Genomic DNA, 21,315 nt, shown 5'->3' with positions numbered 1-21,315 from the left:
TCTGTGCCTCTCACACCTGTGCCCAGCTTTAAATTGGCATTTAAAACACTCCAGCTCTGCTACTGCTGGTGAACTGTAGCAACAATGAGAGCGGCACTGGGAGCAAAACAGTGGCAGGTATGGTATGTTCGTTAATTTACCCCGGTGACAAATCAGGTTGGTCATAGACAGTGGTAATAAAGTCAGCAGAGGCAACAAGTGAGTAGACAAGTATTCCCATCCCAGATTCAAAGAATGGAAAACATGTCACCTAGATGTTAGCATAATTTGTGCTCGTCTGTGTTGCAGAAGACAAAGCAGAGGCATTATTGAACAGGCAAGACAGCGACAAATTCTAACTGTGATTGTATTCTTCACAGAATGGCCAGCAGTCCTGAGAATAACACATCCCTCTCCGTTCAGAAAGCTGCATGCTCGGAAGGTTCCCAAGCAAAGAAGTCCCAGCATGCAGAAGAAGCAACCTTTTACAAGAACTGCCGAGCAGCTTATCTAACTGTTTTAAAAAGCAGTTTAGAAAATATTAAATCAAAGGAACAACTCAGTTTAGGTAATGGCTAGATATTTTTCCCCGTAACTGTTGTGTATGTGTGTTATGGTATGGTAGTTTGTAATAAAAAACCCCACCCAAGCAACAGCTAAAGGCCATAACATTCTAAGCTATGAGATAGCTTATTTATATCATAATTCTGATGACTGTGTTTTTGCTTTGCGTATGTGAGGGAATAGTTCTTGCTAATGGCTGCATTGCCGGTGCTTAAAATCTGTGAGTTCTCCACGTGGACACCACCGCTCTAAAAGCTGAGTGTCCTTCTGTGTTGTGCTGATGGGTCGTAGCTTCCTTCCCTGTATGTGCACAGGAAATTCTACCCAGTAGCGAGCACGTTCTTTCAGCATGTGGCTTAGTGTTATACAGGCTTTCTCAGCTGTAACGGAAGTGCCTTTATAACATCCTAATGATAGTTTTGGATAATCTGGATTTTAAGATAAATGTCATCTCTTATATATACATCTGGGCTTTCTTCTCTATCCATATGCCACCTCACTGCATAGCAAGTGTTTATGCATTCTAGTTTTAAGATCAGTTCAGAAAGGGCAATTAACTGCTCAGGCTCCCAGTCTTTTGCAAGATATTTAAAAACTTCTTTTAAAATCTGGAAGCATTGAGATTTATTACAGATTTATATTGCATCTTAAGTAAATGCTAGCATTTATCAAATGAATGGTGCCAGTGTTTAAGCATCTCTGGCTACAGGAGGTTTGGCTGATCTTCTGAACTCTAAAATACTTGCTTAGAGATTGGTCCCACAAAATTTTATTTGTAGGAGCTTTACTTATTAACTGATAGTAGCTTAATTTCCTATGTTGTAGTGTTACGTAAAGTATTTAGCAGAATCAGTCTGTAAGGAATTATAAACAAAAGGTACCCTTTCAAAAATACAAACCTAGGAGGTGTGTAGGGGTATGGCAAGGGCCGATCTCCCTAGGTCTATAAAAATACAGAATTCTCATACATTTGAAGGCTACTCTGTTAAATGTAAGTGAATACTGTGCTATATTGACATTCCAGGGAGCTCAGAGTAAAAACACACACAGACTAACTGCCCTTCTTTGGCTGACCTTGACATTGAAATCCGTAACTTATGTGCCCAAGTATTGCATGGATAAAGATGTAAGCTTTGTTGTATTCTCCTGACACCGCTTGTAGAGGTGTCAGGGCAGAAATCTTTATTTAGTCCTTGGCATTCAGTTGGAGATTAGCAACAAAGGTGTCTGGTTTTGTTTGTTTGGTTTTTATGCTGACACAGTTGCCTACTGAGAATTGTAACGATGCCACCACCTCATTTCACAGATGCTCCTGAGCTGCTCTCAGCTGCTGTAGACTTGAGCATTGGTCTGCTGGCTAAAAATGAAAGTGTCAGCCTAGGCAGAGATGAAGAATCTCTTGTGTTTCCTTAAAAAAACTTGATTATATGGAAAGATGTAAAAGCATCCCTCCAATTGCAGATAATCTGTGCATTTGAATTTAGTTTCAGTTTAATATAATACTTTCTTCACACTGGAGACTGAAAAAAGGATGTTTTCAGTAAAGGCTTGTAAACAGGCTAACTAGATGCAGCATATTAATTTTAAAGACTGCCAGATGTAGGAGCAGTGGGACTGGTTGCATGTATGGTGTTGGCTGTTGGCCTTAACAGTGTATGGCTGGTATCATTTTTCCTTTACATATGAAATTCACATTGCATAATTTGAATTGAGACATTCAAATGTATAGATGGGACACAAAATATTGTTTAAGGCAATTTCTTCTCTAGTTCTCAGTTCTTGGCGAAGTAAGTGGGAAGACTTACATGGATCTCAGTAGAAAGGATCTAATAATGTGCAAGCTTACAAATAATAGGTTCTTGATATTAAGGCAGGGATATAGACATTAGGCTGAATTTTATACTTGTCACTTGAGGAGACTGTCTCTGAGTTCATGGATATTTTACTTAATTAATGGTTTGAACACATTAACTTTCTTTAAGGAAGACATCTCTTTGAGTTCAGCAGAACAATCCACATGAGTAAGTGGAAGCTGCAGATCAGAGCCTTTAACCAAAATAATTCCTGTGACGTTGCTGTGTCACAAAAAGTCACAGAGTGCTCTTTTTTTTTTTCTGTGGAAGAAAGTGGGTGCAGTTCTCAGCAGTGCGGCATATGTCATCTATCGGCTGGATCGTAGTTCTGGAGGAATGATGTAGGATGCCAGGCACTGCCTGTTTGATGACTCCTTTCAAAAGAATCTGTGAATGAGCCCGTCAGCCCCTCAGGCTGCTTGAAGCTCTCTGGTAGGAGCCACAGAATTCAAGGCCAGGGAAGGTCACAAGCCGTCTGTATCAGTAGCGTACAGGATTGAAATTGTAAGCAAAACTGTCCTTCAGACCCGCTTTTCCCTTGGATTGATTTGGCTTAAAAAAAAAAAAAGTCTGAACGTGAAAAGCGGTAAAAGGATGTTTGGAGAAAACTCATTTACTGACAGCTGGAATATATAGTTAATATCATGTTTTATCATTCAGTACTTCAACAGGCTGGAAGAAATCCATCTCAGAAGACAGTTAATAAATACTGGACTTCACAAACGACTACACTGAATTTTGATGATTTTTGTACTATTTTAAGACAAGAAAAACCCGCTACAAAAACCGAACTGCTTGAAGCATTTGGAAAAATAGACACAGATAACACTGGATATATTTTACATGATGAACTTTATAAAATTCTTACAACGGTAAGTATAAGTAGAAACCGAATTATCCATCTTTAACCATTAGTAGAGATTTTGGAAGTTAGATGGTAAAATTATTTTCAATACGTGAACACATTTCTGATCAAAAGAACCAATAACTGATTCATGTTTTTTTTCTTTTCAATTTTATGTCTCATTTCCTGTGATTTTCTCATCTCTCTTCCATTTTTTCCCCTTACAGTCTTGCAGTTGGTAACCTCTCTGTCCCTTTCGGTAATTGTGCCTTGAAGCTGGAATATTTTTCATAGTTTCATGGAACGCTTTCTTGAAACCCTGTTGATACCACAGTGGAGCAACAGGAAGGGAAGCTCGTGTCTCTGCCTTAGTTCAGTCAGTGCAAATCCCACTGTTCTCTACAGAGCTCCTCTCCAGCCCTTTGGTGCTATGAAATTATACAGAAAGAATTAATGACATGCCTTTGCTGTTCTCCCCTCACAAATCGTTGCCAGTGTATGTTCAGATACAAAGTTAAAAAAGACTATTTTTGTTACACATAAAATATTAAGGCCAGTGCTTTAATTTTATCACAGCTGTGACATTCTGTCATGCCAGTGACTTCACAGGATCTTATAGTTAGTTCATCGGGGTCTTAAAGTAAACTGTGTGAGGGTAGGTCAGTGCTTTGGGTAGAGATGATGTGTTATCGACCCAAAGCATGCAAATGTCATAAGTCTTACGTGTCATCTCATTAGAATGACTTAAAATAATGACACAAAAAATATCTGGAACTTCTTACTTAGCTGCTGAACTGCGACAGTTCTTTTAGATTTCCTTGTATAATCTGAAAGGATAGAAAAGATAATATTTTTAAAAAAATATATGATGATACGGGATAGGAGGAGGTGGAACTTTAAAGCAAAAGTATGTTAGATTGATGAGTGTTGACAAGACTAAAATCCACATCCCCTGAGGATTTGGAAAGCAGCAAACAAACCCCTTGAAACAGAACAGTCTTCCAAGCTGGAGTAGAGCTGATGCTCTGACATTAAACTACGTCACAGATTATTACAGTGATTTTCTTTATCTGTTCTGCCAGGTTTTTTGCTCTGTACAGCCAAAAAAACCCCATTCATCGTAAAAACCAGTCATCTTCACAGCACAGACACTAGGGAGCAGTAGCAATTAAAAATAAACAAGTAATGGCATTCTAGTAGAGTGCTCAAAAGTGAGAATAAAACAATTTAAAGGAAATGTAGAGGAGAGCAAACTGTGACAGAAGGAAAAATTTACACGCTATATTTGTTGCAGTCGACCTGATAAACCAGAATTATTTGTTTACTTCAAATATCGTGGCAGAACCTTTAACCCTTACTCTGTAGAAACAAAAAGATACAGTTGGCAAGAGTAATGAAGTACTCTTAGTATAATGAAATATAGAAGTAACATGTTGAGTGCTACTGTAGTTATACCATGAAGAGCTATAAACTGTATTGCTAGATAAGAGTCAGGGCATTGCTTTGTACAGACCCAGTCTGAAGAACTTCATAGATGTGCCTGCAGTAGCGACTGGTGCCGTTCGAAGAGGGGAGGATGAACATTAAGTTTTTTGCGGCTCACTATGGCTGAGAAGTAGATTTCTGTACCCAATGAACTAATGCAATTTATCTGTTCAGCATTTAATAGCGTTGTGGGGACTATTTTTTTACGATGTTGACCTCTATTTTGATGATTCAAATCAAAACCATTTAAATGTATTGCAAGGTGAGATTCCCTGAATCTTTTCTTTGTGTTTTTATTAAATGTGCGCTGTAAATGAACAGCGTTCTTGATTAGGAAACCAAACAGTTGCTTTTTAATTTCAGAGAGGTGAAAAAATGACTCGAGATGAAGTGAATACCATCCTTAAACAAGGTGATTTCAACTGCAGCAGGAAACTTGACTACAACAAGGTACGGCAAACAGGGTGATACTATTTGTTCTTGTGTTATTGATTTCATGTTACTAACGGTATTGACATTATCGAATGCAATATGTGCAGCTTCCACGTGTTGGTCTATTCGCGACCTTACCCCAGCCTCTCGCCCCCAACTGCCTATGTGCTGGAACATGGGCTGGTATATTTTTGTTTCCTATGCTTTTTCTCACAACACACTGCCCTGCCTGTTATCTTTGAAAAGGTCACATGCTGCAAGTTAATTTAATGTATTAGGCAGAGCCTAGCAGTAAGCACAAAGCCTAACAGCATGTGAGAGTTAAGGGAATGGCAGGATAGAGATGACAGTTGACAGCAAACTTACCTTTAATCCTTAAAATTGTTAAAAAGAATGTTTCACTTACCAGATTACTTTTCTTCACCTAAAGTTTTGTGATTTATACATGGAAACCAGTGAGCAGTGCTGCAAGACTGCACGAGAGAAACTGGAACTTGATAGTCGACTGAGGCAGCAGCAGTTTGGAAGTCAAGCTGAAACTTCCTCTGAAGAGATCACGCTGCCACGGCCAAGAGCATCACCAAGAATCTCAAGGAAAACTGATCACAAATTAGCACCAACAAAAGGTATTTATAGTTCATACTGGGAGTTTTCATTCTGTTGGAGTTTATGCTCTGGGTCAATGAACAGTGAAGTATTTGTTTAATTTTTCTCACATTAGTGAGGCTGTTATTGACTAATAGTAGAATATCTGAGCCCCGTGTTCAAATGGACATTGGCTGCATCTGTGATCTGAAGCTCTTGAATTCCTAAGGGTGAATTTCATGACTCTCATGTGACACATTTCAGAGGGAAGAGAGGAGATGAATGCTGAGATATTGCAACATAGCAAGTTATTTCCTCCCCAGATGAGAGATGAAACCTTAAACATTTATCAATAAGCAGTCTGTCTCAATTATCGAGGCAACTCCTCGAGCACGGTCAATATGAGAGTTTAATGCTCTTCCTGAAGTTGCAAAGATACTTAAAAACCTTCCACAGACTGCAAATCACATGTAGTCTTTGCTGTTTACTTTAAGTTGCTTCAGTTCTAGGTGATGTTGAAGAGGTGCAAAGATGACAAAACAGCGACAAAAACTGAGCTTATGTAGCTAAATCAACAATTGTGCCAGCAGTTGTCCTAACGTAAGGTTTGGAAATCATTGCAGAGCGCAGCTGTGCATAACTGATGTGCTATCTGGCAGGGAAACTACATTACATTATTAAATAAATAACTTTAAATTAGAAGCAGGTTAAACCTATCCACTTAGGACAAATTTCCCGTGATTCCAAGGTAAATGGAATCGCTTGGTGACAATTTCTTCTCCTTCAGGCAGATTTGGTTCCAAGGTTCTGCCATTTGTGTGCCCCCGTTTACCTGGGAGGTGCAGTCAGGGAAGTAAAACTGTTTGGCTAATGAATTATTAAATGTTAGATAACTATAAGGGTAGTCAGCTTATCTGATTGGAGTTCTTGTCATCCGGTTTTTCTCTGTGTACCTATAAATGTAAGGCTTTATGATAGCTCTAGGAGTGGCTTGAAATAATGTAATTATAACTAAATATCTATTTTTATAGGTGATAGCAGAATTCCTTCAAGACCCTCATCAGCTCAGAGTTCCAAAGTGTCCATATCTACCACGATCACCATGGGCGCCAGCAGCAACAGAAACACGAAGTTAATTGAGCCCGAGGCAATGAAGGTATCGTCTAAGCCAGTCCTACTGAAATGATGTTGTTTTCCTCTAGGCTAGCGTGCTATTGCATTTTAAATAAGAAACTGTTTTTCTCTGATTTTCAGCTTATGTTTTATTAATAGTTTGTCAAGGGCGACTGAAAACCCCTCAGAGGTTTCTTGATACATATTATTATTATTATTATTATTATTAACATTTTCATATACTGTTGGTTTTGCTGACATCTAGTTATTGAAAATAATTTTTCAGGTGTGAAGGTTTAATAGAACAGTGTGTGTTTTTTATAAATGAAACCACTATTGGATAAAACGTTTAATGACTTTTTGAGAAATTTAAAATTTAATAATTGATTAGGTTGGTGGGGACTTTAAATGCTTAAGTAGTCTGAAAGATTGTGTATCATAAACCTTTATATGAAAGGTAATTGGAAATAAATAACAGATCTGTGAGCATATTCAGTTTGTTGGGCATTACTTTGTAAATGTATGCCATAGCTTGAAAATACTGATTTTTATTTAGTCCAATATGTTCTATCAGTATTTTCTTTTGAATAAATCACTCATTCAATATAAATTCCTGTGGGAGAAAGACAACAAAGTCACTTTGCTAAGTCAATATTTGTAGAGTGTTAATATTGATCTTTTTCCTTTGTTTTCCCTTTCTTGACTGAACCTTTACTAGTTTTCTTTCAACTGAAAATAATTGCTGAAGAAATATAAAACATTAACTGGAAACTGCTAGGGTACATTAAAAATGTGCACCTTGAGACTCCTGTATAAAAAGGAAAAAATGGTTATGACCACACAGTATAACTGCTGCTAGAAAACTGAACTGATTGTTCTCATGAGTTACATTTTTATTTCAAATAACAACTCTGTATTTGTTATTGAACTCTGAAGTCCTTTATATCTCCGACATTGCTATACAGTGACATTTGTTCTATATTAAAATTTAAAAACAGAATCTCAAAGGAATTTTTTGCAGTCTGTTTAGGTATCTGGACTTCCATGCAATTTAACCTGCAATTTCACCTTGTTCAAACATGATATGTAGTGTATAAAACCATTGCGCAGTTTCCCAATATTGGATTCCTCTTTCTTTGGACAAGCTGGTAAGAACTGACTGAAAAAAAGCAGCTGCAGATCTCGATAGCTATTCAGGAGCATCACACAAAACCTGAAATCAATCGATAAACGTGAAAAGGTGCTAAGTAGAACTACTATTTTTTTTTAACCCTAGCTATTAAACAAACTCCATCACAATCAATGAATAAATACACAGTGATTCATTTGTGATGTGACTAAAAACCTAGCACTCACAAATTTTTCTTACTTATCTTCAGAACTATTTTTTTTTTTCTGTAGTTCACCTGTCTTTTGGGGACAGTAAGGAAATGTTGCCATTACGAAGCTGGACCAAGGGCAACTTTACATTTCTGACAGAAGGAAACAGAGGAAGTCAAAACATGTCTAAATTTAAAAACCCTTAGAAAAAGTGGAATGTATTCATAGTACATACATGTGTTTTCTTTCTGTTAGTGGAGTTTTGTCATGTGCTCAGGTATGATGTTGGTTTTATTCAAGATTGAAAGATACTAACAAAAATAAAAAAAACAAGTGAACAGTGTATCATGCTGTAAAATCTTTATTTCTTCCTTGGGTTGCTAAATTATCTCTGCTAAGGAGTCTTACCTTTGCATTCTGCTCTGCTGAAGTCAGTGAAAGGCTTGTACACACAGTGGGGAGCAAAATACCCGATAAAAGTCTTTTTTTAAAATCCAGAATGAAAGAGATACATGCTCCCACTCCTACTGTGAAGTAGCCTCGTGCAGTCGAACTAGTGAGACTTTTTCTGTGCGTGTGGCCCAGCTTCTGTACCAGCTAAAGCACTGAGCTGAACTTCTTTGCTTTAATCACAAGAGCAATTCATCTCCCAGACATTGCTTTTTATTTTGAATTAGGCATGAGTGTGGGGACTATTCAATAATAATTTAAATTGAAATGGCAGTGGAATGTGTTATTTGGGAAGTGACCAGCACTGGCAGCACAGGTAGTCCCTAACATTTCTTTATGATCACTATTTCCAATACAAACATTTCCCACTACATCAGCTATTATTTGACTACTTTGGTTATGCTTTGAAGTGACATACAAAATCAAAACAGCTAAAAATCATCTTTTAGATTCCCAAATATCCATACCTGTATGTAATTTGACGTGGATAATTTAGAGAATATAGCACCACTTTATTCTCTCTGCAAGAATAACAGTTTAGTACTTGGTGCTGAAAACTTTGCCCAACTTTTGCTCACACCTTAACCTGCACATTGTTCCTTGAGATGTTTTTCCTGCTCACTTGGATTGTTTGGTGTCCCTGTTCTAACAATGTCTATCTGAAAAAAAAAGTCTTTCATCTGAAATAACAGCTAGAAAAATGGAAGATAAACAAATGGAACAAAGCTACTCTTTATTTCTATTTTGCTAAAGAAGTATTGTTCGAGTGATATTTGAAATTGAAAATTAGCGCTTGCTGCTTTAATTAAAAAAATGTGAAGCATGTAGCTGGTTTAGCATCTCAACAAAAATCATGACTTCTCTAGGAAGCATGTTATTCACAAATACAGCAGTTTTCAGTTTATGTCGTCCCAATAGAAATCAAGAAGAACCACTTAATTTGACCAGTACTTGTATTTGTGATTGGTCTGAGCAAGTAATTCCTTGTTGTTCAGCTAATCAGTTATGTTCTTTGCTTGATTCGCCTGATGGGACTGATGTAGTGAAATTCCAGCCTTTCAGTGGTGAATCACAGTTCAGAGAATTTTGTGAGTTCAGTTTGATTCTTCATGGCAATTCACATTTCATTTCAGCTATTTTGGGGTTGGTGTAATCTGTATTTTTTCAATCATTTTCACAAGTGAAGCAATGTTTCTGACTGCTCTGCAGAATTGACTATGGAAAGGACTATCTGAGAAAATTAATTTTTAAAGAAAGGAGTAGAAAATCAATGCTGTATCTTGTTGTGTATTTTAGGCAGGATTTATTAAATCATCAAATTAATGTATTTCAGAGAAGGTGCTTTTATCCTGATCAAAGAGCAAGGCAACATCTAATATTTGCTTGGTTTCCAGGAGTGGCAGTGTGCACAATCCAAAGGATGCTTCTACTTAGAAGAAGACGGCGAAATCGTTAGCCACAAGTACAAGTTGCACTTACCTCAAAAGTCTTCAGTATGCATTACCATCAAGCCTTTAAACATTCGTCAGGTAGAAGGTAAGTAAGTGTATTTTTCTGTCTTCGGAGAATTCTCCTCTATAAAAAAATCTTTTCTGCTGACACATTTCTCTGCAATACTTGGCAGTATTGCGATACAGCAATACTTGCCTGTGTTGAATCATAGAATGGCCTAAACTGGAAGGGACCTTAGAGATCATTTCAATCCAGTTGACAGAGTCCTGTTAAAAGCACAACTTGTCAGGCCGTGTGTTCTGCTTAGACATTTTGTGCTTACTGCCTGGGTGGTGAAAATTGGTGAAGTCCATTATCTCTCTCCTCTTAGTCGACCAACCTCTTGGTCTACTTTTGGGCATAGATTGGTCTACTTTTTTGGGCATAGGTTGGTCTACTTTTGGGCATAGATTTGTGAAGTTTCTTCTTACAAAATTCAAACGTTGGCACTGTTTGCAATGTCTCTCTCTTTAGGTGTTAATGTACTTTGAGGGAAACAGCAGTACAAAACGTGAATGTTGTATTCTCCACCTGAAATAGCTCCATAAATCCTTAAAATAGGTTATGACTTCTTGTGGCAGTACAGTATCTTGATGCTTTTCTTATGAATCTTGTCTGACTGATTTATAGCTTTTTAGTTCTCATCTTAAGAGAGTGAAGCCCAGCATTAAAGCTGCCTGAGATGAGTCGCATTATTTAGATTTAAATCAAAGAGGTTCAAGTGGCATGTAGTCAACATACGTAAGACCGTGCCTCCATTCTAATCCAACCTAAGGCAAACAAATCACATGTGACCAGACAACCACCATAAGGGATGCTGTGTAGGAGGATCTTGCTACTTAAATCTTAAAAATGATTGAAACTTATACTTTGAGATTCACATCTTCTGGTATCCCTTACTTGGCACATACTCTGGGTTTCCAGTCATGAGGATCTTAACAATAATTGACAGAAATTCAGAAGAGAATATACTAATATCCTTAATTACAAATACCTAGGAGCCTTAGAATAAAGAAAAGTAATAAATAATGCTGTACTAATAGTAGAAAACAATGAAAATAGTGTCCTTAACTACCAAAGGTTTTAATATTAGAACTATTAATAGTAACCATTGTCTACAAGACAATCGCAAGACTTAGAACAGTTTATCTGATCAACCTAAATAGGAAGGAAATCCCTGTAGCAGATAATAAGTTCTTTCTTCCATCTTACATTAACAGGGATCAACATGATAAACACCACTGAAATATCTACTGTGGACTTCAAAGAACAACAATTTTAGGCCATTATTAAGCATTTGTGTTGGGACTGTTTTTCTTTTTAGGAAAATCTTGTCATTGGTTGTCAGTGGATACAGCTTTGTATATTCTCAAGGAAAGTGAAACCCAAGAAAATCTCCAGCTTGTGAGCTTTACTGAACAACACAACAAAGAGGTTAAATATTCTTGTCATTTTCGTACTTTAATTGTTACATCTTCAGTGCATGTGTTAATGCTTGAGTTAATGCATGAGTTCATGGATGTTTGAAAAGAATTCAAACTGTACCTGACAGAACTTGTGCAAGGTAAGATGTAAAACTGTCTTAGTTATGCCCCTTGGGCGGGCACCTGTATTTCTGTACTGTCAAACCCCAAATTTCCAAGGTAAAATTTGTGAAAATTTCCTTTAATTTTCTTTCTCCTTGCCATACATATCTTTTTGGACTTGGTAGTGCACAGAATATTCTTACTCTATGGCAGAAATAAGGGAGGAGAAATGGCAGCATTAAGTTACTTTCACCTTCCAAGCAGTAGAGAGCTTGGCTTGCTTCTTAAGTCACTTGCAACTTTTTGCATAGGAAGTTTCTGTTGCTACATTGAACAAAGCTGATAAATCAGGGAGGAAGTTAAAAACTCAGTGGGTTTTGTCAGTCTATTTCTGGTGCTTTTTTTTTTAAACTTTAAAGCAGTTAAAGAGTATGAAAAATCCTAGGATTATTATTAGACATTTCTAGTAATGACTGTTCTTCCCTAGTCTCTGGCCTTGTACTTTTTTCTAACTTTTGCTAGAACCAAGAGATTCACAAGTTTTTGTGTCTTTTAAAGGGCATCTCACAGCACCTCACTGTAAGACATGTTTTCTTTAAGGAAAGAACCTAACATTACCAGTGTTTTTAAGTAATTAATCACTTTTGTATGAACATGACTAGTTAAAAGCTGTCATTTGAGAAATAACTTACAAACTTGTCTGTCTTCCTTTAAGAGTAGGTGTTTGGATGGAAAGGGGAGCTTGGGGCAGGAGTTTACTCGCTGCTCCCGTTCACAACAGGCTGTAGGTTGAAGAAAGTAAAACCACAACTTACTGGAGAAGCAAAACTGGTGTACAGAGGTGAAGATGGAGACCTGGCTCTGACCAAAGAGTTCCGGTGAGCTGTATTCCCAAGTAAACCTGAGAGCTATTGTAGAAGCATGTGCTCCCAACAACATCTAGCTTTTTTATTACTGAAGTACTGTTTGTACAGAGTATTCTCAGACTGAATAGTTATTGGCGGTGTTATGAGGCAGTAAAAGAAACCTAAGCATTGGAAATAGTTCTGCCTTTTTCATCTTTCAGAGCCGCTTTATTGGATATATTCGAAACCATTGATTTGGATGGAAATGGCCTTCTGAGTTTGGAGGAATACAATTTCTTTGAACTGAGAACTAGTGGTGAGAAATGTGATGAGGAAGCATGGGCTGTATGTAAGGGTAAGTTGGTTGCTGTGCTTGATAAAACTAATTATTATAACTTCTATAGTTAGGGCTATCAATCTACTTGAAAGTTGTTTTTTATAGCATCTTACGATATATAGAGAGAGTATAGAAGAACTGAGTATAGTGTAGCTGACACCAAGAACACACGTAGGCATTGTTTTCTTCTTTTTCTTTCTTTTTTAATTTTTCCAGTCTTCTGTCCTTTGTTTTGCTTCGTTCTGATTTGTGTGTCACTGACCTTCCCCTGAGAAAATTTTTTACATTGCTAATTGCAGAGTTTGGTAGGTGAAAGATTTTGCAGGTGCCAAAACATGCAGGTTTTCCAGTCATGGATCAGTTAAACTGTAACAGGTATTAGTTTAATGAGTCTCCTTTCTGCAGATTAAGCTGATAGTGCTTTCATATCTCAGAAACCATTGAGAAGCACATTTAATTAGTGTGTATATGATGTTTTTAAAAGGGCATCTAGAGCATATGATGATTGTTCGAAAGTGAGACATTAGGACATGCTTGTTGTAACTGTGTATTTTCTTCAGATGGTAAGCAGTTTTTCATTAAAAATCTGATTTTGGAAGTTTCATGTATGGTGTGTCAGTTTGTCCATGCTGTGCCATGCGACAGCCATGAGATTCTGAGCCTTGTGTGAGTGAGATGGGGAAGTTGACAGACAGTTAAGACTTTCAGATGTGCTTTGTTTTCTGTCTGCTGACACATCTCACCAATATTACTGGATGTTTTGCAGCTTGCAGGAGCAGCGTTGGGCCACAAATGTCAATTTTGAAGTAAAAATGGAATTCCATAGCATTGCTTTAAGCTTGCAAAGGCCTTGAGAATGCACACATTCACCTCCTGACAGGGCTAGAATTCAGCCAACAGATTCAGCTGCTCTAATAATACAGTGCGTGAAAGCACCGATTTCCAAGTGTGGGCAGTGGGAGAACAGACTGGAAATTTAGAAGCCATTGTAGGAAAATTAGAAGCTTCTATAAGAAATACAGTTTTTCTGCAACTCACGTAACTCACGTCTGACATGTCAAAGGTTGGGCTTGATCTTGGAGGTCTCTTCCAACCGAAACTGTTCAATGGTTCTATGGCACGTCATTATATATCAGCCAGTGTTATATTTGATGTAATTCCTTTGCAGGTTATGAAACTTTGCTTAATTTGGGCTAAAATACTTCAGATCTGGCAAGCCCTGCTGATTGTTTCTCCCCCAAACACTCTAAGATAGTAGACTTTTTCCTAAATGGTGGAAAGATCTCAGAAAAATACTTGTCTGTGTATGAGTTTTTTGTTCTTTCATGCCTTTTATGATTTTGTCCATGCTGTGCCTCTGTGCACTGGTCTCAGCCTGCACACGAGGGTTTTATGTATGTGTCAAGAGTCTAAGAGAGGAAAAAAGAGAATATGGTGAATGTTTTACCAGGTCATTAATCAGTGGAAGGGTTCAGACGAATGTCATAAATCTTGACACCAAAGTTCAAGCCATTTTTATAGCATCTGTACCCTTAGATAGATTTATTAAACCGGTAATCCCTTTTTAATAATATATAGTAAAGATGTAGCATTGTTATGAAGATGAGAACACCATTTTTAAAAATCTCTGACACAAGGACATTTCAATTATGTGTTTGCTGACATTAGAGTGGTCGATCTATGATATTCTATCTCAAGAGGGATGTTAGGATTACTGGCATTTTATTGCTTTTTAGGAACTAAGTAAATCATTTCTATATCAAGGACCTCAAGCACTAAGGGTGCTGGCTCCAGCAGACTTTCATTTCCCATTCCCAATATATCCCATTCTGCAAATCTCAACCACAACAAATACTGCTAGCAAAAAAAAAAAAAAAGAAACCACTCCTGAAAATGAGCTCTTGAATCTTGCCCTCTTTGGGTTATACAGCTGTTTCTAGTCATTACCTAAAATCCACAGGGTAACACTGCAAAGAGCCCGTATGTGGTCAAGGACATTCTTTCTCAAATACTATTGGAGAGCCTGAGACTGCAAGACGGCTCCATCTTTTAAACCTTGTTAACCTAAGTGGGAGTTTGGCTTTGGAAGGATAAAGAGTGTTTGCAGAGAGAGCAGCTGTTTAAGCGCTACCTTATATTTCTTTTTAAACAGAGAATTTTGATGTGAAGAAGAATGAACTAACAAGACAAGGATTTCTGGATTTGAATCTCATGGAAGCCAATGACCGCGAAGGGGATCCCAGTGACCTTTGGGTCACTTTATTGTCTCTGGGCTACAATAAAGCCTTAGAAATGACAGAGGTATGATCACCGTACAGAAAAAACAACCGGGGCGCGTACAACTTGCTGCACACGTTCAGCTGCAGCACCGCTTCTGCCTGTTGCCCATCGGTTTCAGTAGATCACTGATCCAGCCCAAACAGGATTAAAACAGGATGTACACTGTGACTTTCAGTCATTGCAATATCCCGTTTCTTACGGTAACGCTGACAACGTTGACAGAGGATATTTGCCTCTTGCTTTAGAGAAAGCTGTGGTTTTGTAGGCTTGTAGAGGAAGGAATTTTGCATTATACCCACTGAAAGAGTCACTCACCTTGCTGATGAAAGCAATGAGATGGAGATGGTAAACTGTGACCTGTCAGCAAACTTGCAAAATGCAGGACTTGCTCTGCTTAAGGTCACTTTCCTGGGCCAAGCCACAACAGAAGTGGTTAAGGATAAGATAACTTCCCCTCCCTTCCATTATTGAGAATTCATAATTTTCAGACGTGACAATCTCTGTCACTTTTGCCTTTCACAAGAGTGTCTGAAGATGTTCAACACAGAATTTTAATGAAGGCTTAGGGTGGCACAGTGTTTGCTTTAAAGGACCAGGGATTATTTCTCTGATGTTTCTGTGTGTTTATAGATTAAAAAAAACTAAATTACTTTTACAGAAACAGCGTCAGTGTTGATGTTAATAGTTCTTACTAAAGAAAGAGGATCTCTTTAATGAAGAGAAAAAATAAAGAAAATATTAGATATGTAGATAATCTAATAATTTAAGTTTCATTCCCAAGAAAATCTATTTTTTAAAAAAAATCAGTCTGATTACTTTATTTCTTTAACTTTTGTTAAAATAAAAGAGGTCAGTGTAGTCACCATATAAAAATATGCGTGTGAAACAAATAGATGCAGACCCAAAAATGCTCAATATGGTTGAGTGTTTTCAGTTGTCTCTCAGTGAAAATCTTGAGATCGTGGTGAATGATTTCTTCATGATGAACCCATTCTCCTTTTTCTACGAGTACGGTTAGCAGAGCAACTACAAAACTGTCTTTCTGCATTACAGACGTAAGAGGGAGCTATCCCCTAAGAAAGAAGATTTTCGGGAGGTTTTTATCAAGCTAGAAATTTCAGAAGGGTGTTTTGTGCCTTTTACTGGCTGTGGTTTGTGGCTGTAGTCTTTGCTTTCCAAAGGGCAACATAGCTCTGTGAAAAGTTTAGTCGTTCATCTAAAAATATACATCTACTTAACTCATGTCTGTAATGTAACCCTTTAATTCCTCTCTTTCCAATAATTTAAGAGATTGATATTTCAAGAGCATTGAGCCTCTAACAAATTAAAGACAGAACTTGAGAAATGTGGGTGGATTCCTGTAGCCATATGAAAGAAACCAAGACACTATAAATGAGTCTAAGAAAAGGCAGACTCCTGCTTGTTACACGTACTTGTCTTAGCCAAGGTCCTGTAGGAGCAGAGTGCTTAATGCAGCTTTGCAGGTATTTTAAATCTGCATGAAGTGGCATAGAGTGTAACAGGTAAAGTCAACAGTTTTGTGGGAGTTTTTCAAACACTTCAACACAATCATGCTTCATCTTAATTCCTGTACGTTTTGCTGTCCAAGGAAGGGTTTGCTATGTTGAAACCAAATGCCCTAAACTGTCAAGTGTCCTGTGACTGGCATGAAAAACGTTAGTTTCTCCTCAGCTTTCATGGTTTAAAAGACTGCCACAGCTCTCAGGTTCTGAATATTTAGTATTCAGTGCCATACTAGTATTTGGGTAATTCTACTTCAGAGCATACTTAGGAGCTGTGGATGAAAATCTGAAGGAAAAAAACAAGATCAAGTGGTGATGAAACTGATTTTCTCCATTGCAGGCATGCCCCTTTGTCATTGACATCTACGCCGAAAAATGCAGACCCAGAATTAAAGCCGTATATCTCGAGGCAGGGAGCTGGCAGCTCAACAGGGCTATTTGCAAGTCTGTGGTTAATAAAGGAGAGGCCAAAGTAATGGACGGCTGCGAAAGCATAATCATCTATACCTACAAAGCGGGCAGGAGAATCACTGCTGTAATTGAAAATAAGGTATGACGTGAGAGTTCTGTTGAGGTACTTTGTGTGTTAATGTCTATTCTTCTTCCCTTCTCGTGTCATTTTTGTGAATGACATTTCCTGGTATTTCTAATATCAGGCTTCTGGATCTAGTTCATTTAAAAAAAAATAATTAAAAAAGCGTCTGATGCAAAGCTCTCTTTCGGCATGACTCAGGCTTCGGAACGGTCCGGATCGGTGTTCTTGGAAGGGACAGCTTATTATAATGAGGCAAGCAGTTTTAAGTATCATATAGAATTTGTGTTGACATTGCAATTTTTCAATATTTTGATAATTATTGGAAACATAATATATTCATAACATCAGAAAACAAATACTAAGAACAGGAAACACAATTACAGAAGGAGCAAAGGCTACACTATTTACACTATGTAATATTTTCAGTGTGTATAAGAAAGTAAAAGAGCAGTGATTTGCACTGATTATGTTTCAGAAGCACAATATGGACGAATTGTTAACTAGCGGATCTGCTTTATTACTAATGTAAATTATAGGTTGTAAATCTAAGCAAAAGTTGTTGGTGAGAAGCAGAGATTTGAAACCTTTTTGCCTAGATCCTAACAAATGTGCTGTTCATTCTGTTTCATTTGTATCGGGAACTGTGAGTAAATGCCAAACTTTTAAGTCTTGAAATATCAAGAAGTATATTTTTAAACAGACAGACATGCAAGAGGGGTGGATTGGTGGACTAAGATTAGGACTGAGTGCCGAGGCTCCTTGGAATTACGGGTTTAGATCTGCACTTCGCCCTTTAGGGTAGATGAACTGGAGTTATTTATATGTTTGGGGATATGTGAGAGAAGGAGATGAGGTCCGTACCGAGGCAACTGGGTGCTCTCCGATTAAAATCACTGACCACTGGCATTCAGGTTTCATAAATACCTCTGTTTACAGTGCAGCAAATAGTTACACTTCGCTGAAAATCTTGTTACAATTTGTAGACTGAAGGCTTTTTTGTATTGTAAATGTCTGGAAAGAAATAATGAAGCAGTTTTATGCATCTGTCTTCTTCTAAGCTTCCTGCAGTGCGAGCAGTCTGATTATATCTTCAGTTATTGTACTGATGATTTCAATGGAAATAATTGCTCCTTTGTAATTTCTGTAATTGAATTAAGGAAATGTGCTATTTCCTGACGACTTTCCTTTCAGTCCTGCATATGTATTTAATCAGTGGGTAGAGAAAGGTGTCTGTCTTCTAAACCTCCCTAGTCAGGGTATGAGCAGGGAAAATTAAAAGATCTTATGTATATGGATCCTGAAATTTCTCGGGGAGAAGCGGTACCAAGTCTATTGTCTACCCATTGATATGCCAAAATAAATAGTAAATGAGGCATTTCCTATTATCCAAAGCACAAACTCACTATAATATAGCCTCTGTGCTAGGTGAGCATGTGAGACCTTCTTCCTCTTGCCATAAAGTATCTTCCCGTACAGATAATTCTTTTGTTTGCCTTTATCTCGCTGCCATGTAGAAATGAGAACTTCACCAAAGTGGTACTGGAGCAGGTAGATCAAAGTCACAAGCAGTTTAACACCAGATGGTGTTTACATTTCCTATTTCACAAATTGCTGTATTTACACTCTGCTGACTGTGGAAAGTAACTGAGTTTCTATTCCATTTCTCAGTACAGAGAGATCATTGATAGTGTTGTCAAAAAAGCAAACCTTTCCCAGCATCTCTGTCAAGCTGAGATTTATCTAGAGGCACACGAATAGCGGAGCATAGTTGCGTGTCCCCAGGTTTTGTGTCTGAGTATTGCCTGGGATAAACCTGTAGTTAAAGAGTTTTCTGTTACCCTATTGAATCCTTCTTGCATAGCTTTAGCAAGAATATCTGCTCTTCAAGCAGTTATATTAATTTCATCAAATATCTTTTAAAATCTCAGTTAATGAAGTCTTCAGAAAGGGCCTGTGGGGGATATTGCAAACAAAAGCTGGGCAAGCATCTCGCTTCCCCAAATCGCTGTCCTAGTCTCTAGTGATTTGCAGTTCAAGGACTACTTGAGACATAAATATATCCTTTGTATTTAAAATCTAGTATAAATTTGTCCAGTCGCGTTTTGATGCTATCTAAACTCTTGGAACTGGTAACATTTTGTGGCAAATAGTTCTCTCGCTAAATCCCAAGTTGTGCCTTTGTAAGTGCTTGAGTTATTTCAGCAAATCTTGACAATGGATCTTGGCTCTGGTGATGCTGAGGTACATTTGAAACTGTTACTCTTTTAAAGTGAATAGGCATGAGCACCCTTTGAGCATTTCTATCCCATAAAATAGCAAAGTGGGAGTAAGTTAAGAGGAACGTGTAGTCATTACATAAAGACCAGGCACTTAACCATTAAGACTAATGGGTTCCCTCATATTTTTTCACTTGCAGTCTGAAAACAAAGTGATTATTCATGTCAACAATGAGTGGAGTAAGAACTGCCAAAATAATAGGGGACTTACAGTTTTTGCCGTGGAAGTGTCACCAAAATCCATGATGGTAAGATTTTTACTGTTTAGCCAGCTTAAAATCTAAGCAAAAAGAAGAAAACTGTGTGACATCTTTACAGTTTCCTTTTGCAGGTCTTTTATCGTGATAATGGGCATGTGGACAGTGGCATCTTTATCACCAGGACAGATCAGGGACAGTTCTTGATATTTCGAAGCTGAACCATGTACTTAGCGTGTAACCATGTTTCCTTGCACAGATTGCTATAGAAGTCCATAGCTGTTCAGTTTTTCCTATGTGTGCCTGTTTTCAGTTGTCCATTCAATACACATACCATTTACTAACATTTTTAATATTCTTTTTCTAAGGCTGTATTTTCTTTTTTATTTCTCTTAGCAAAATTTAATCAGATATATTGATGTCTGTGAGAAACAGACCAGGCATGGCCTAGTCAGAATAAAAAATATATGTATTTGCAACTTTTCAGATGGCTAGTTTTTGTTAAACTTGGCTTACGGATCATGTTTAGCCACAAGGCAGTTTGATCTGCTGATCCCTATTCTAGAACTGGGCTGGCTTTAGTGAAAATTCTAAATGAGGGTTCTAAGGGGTAGAACGAGATTGACAATGCGTTATGAATGCAGATGGTTTTCTTCATTCATTTATGAAGAAAAGCCGGGTTTTACTCTTCTAAATAGTGTGGTCTCTTGCTTTTAAACAAGTGGTATCTGAATGATTTTATATTTCACAGTTTTCCAGCGCGGGTGCATTCCATCCCGTTGTAAACAGCTGCAGTCCCGTGACACAGGCAGCGTTGGGGCCTATTCTGATATTGCTGCTGACACTTTAGCTGGCTATAGCCTGATCCCGTAAGGTGCTTTATTAATTTGAATTTCAACTTCATTCAGTATAAACAGTAGGCTCAGTGCCCTTTTTGTCTATTTGGCTGTCGTGCAATCAAATTCAACGGTTAAGTTTTTGAAGTCGTTATAGATGATGAAGGTTTTGTCGTTTAATGTTATCAGTGTAAGTACTGAAACAGTTCGTGTTGCCTACACAGCACTTTAGGTAGCTTACATGCAGTTCTCCAGTAAACAACTATCTCACCTCGCTTTTCTCTCTTGTATACAGGTTTCTCAGCATGTGATGCCGCTGAACGAGCAGGAAGAATGGCTTTATAATTGTGTGCATTCCCTCGTATGTTAGCCACTCTGGTTAGAGAGCGGTTTCTTGGCAGCCTTCAGACTAAATCAGGATTTTTTTTTTTTTGGCAGCTTCTAGATGATTTATAGTCTTGTCCTCAAAAACCTGGCCTATGTTTCTACTTTGCAGAGCTGGATTTGTTAAAGCCAGTGAATCACATAAGTGCTTGCTTATTTCTGGTACCACACTTCTGCTAAAGGTTTTTAAGAAACATCTATAGTGATAACTTAGGGATGGAATAACTGTGAGTAAGTAAAATCCCTTGACAGAATAGAATATTCATCATATAATGAAATATTTCAGCATCAAGACATCGAGACAATTAAAATAATAATTGTTCAGTAATGGAGCTGACAGTTGTAATATAATTGTGCTTTATAAAGGCTACTTTCTTTTTTTTTACATACGATCTTGTTTTCTAGAACATGGAAGGTGGTTCCATCATGTGCTGGAACTCCTTCACTGAGGAAAACCTTA

The 21,315-nt window shown here is 37.7% G+C and overlaps 1 protein-coding gene across 1 annotated transcript; it reads left to right on the top strand.

The window, feature by feature from the left end:
* The first annotated feature begins 360 nt into the window (after nt 1–360).
* EFCAB7 (EF-hand calcium binding domain 7) lies at nt 361–20,841 on the top strand. The gene is made up of 13 exons (XM_009872841.1): nt 361–547; nt 3,057–3,268; nt 5,089–5,175; nt 5,588–5,783; nt 6,774–6,898; nt 10,020–10,161; nt 11,441–11,550; nt 12,363–12,520; nt 12,709–12,842; nt 14,977–15,125; nt 16,968–17,177; nt 19,579–19,686; nt 20,767–20,841. The coding sequence occupies exons 1-13, from the start codon at nt 361–363 to the stop codon at nt 20,839–20,841; spliced, it is 1,893 nt and encodes a 630-aa protein (XP_009871143.1).
* The last annotated feature ends 474 nt before the right edge of the window (nt 20,842–21,315 follow it).

Source organism: Apaloderma vittatum, unplaced genomic scaffold (genome assembly GCF_000703405.1).
Source record: "Apaloderma vittatum isolate BGI_N311 unplaced genomic scaffold, ASM70340v1 scaffold41187, whole genome shotgun sequence".
Taxonomy (NCBI): Eukaryota; Metazoa; Chordata; class Aves; order Trogoniformes; family Trogonidae; genus Apaloderma; species Apaloderma vittatum.
The sequence above is the reverse complement of the archived record's forward strand: the minus strand, read 5'-3'. Positions and strand labels throughout refer to the sequence as shown.

Coding starts and splice junctions, on each gene's coding strand:
- EFCAB7 (XM_009872841.1), top strand. CDS start 361: ATGGCCAGCAGTCCTGAGAATAACACATCCCTCTCCGTTCAGAAAGCT. Junction 548..3,056: donor AAAGGAACAACTCAGTTTAG/GTAATGGCTAGA, acceptor TTTATCATTCAG/TACTTCAACAGGCTGGAAGA. Junction 6,899..10,019: donor TTGAGCCCGAGGCAATGAAG/GTATCGTCTAAG, acceptor CTTGGTTTCCAG/GAGTGGCAGTGTGCACAATC.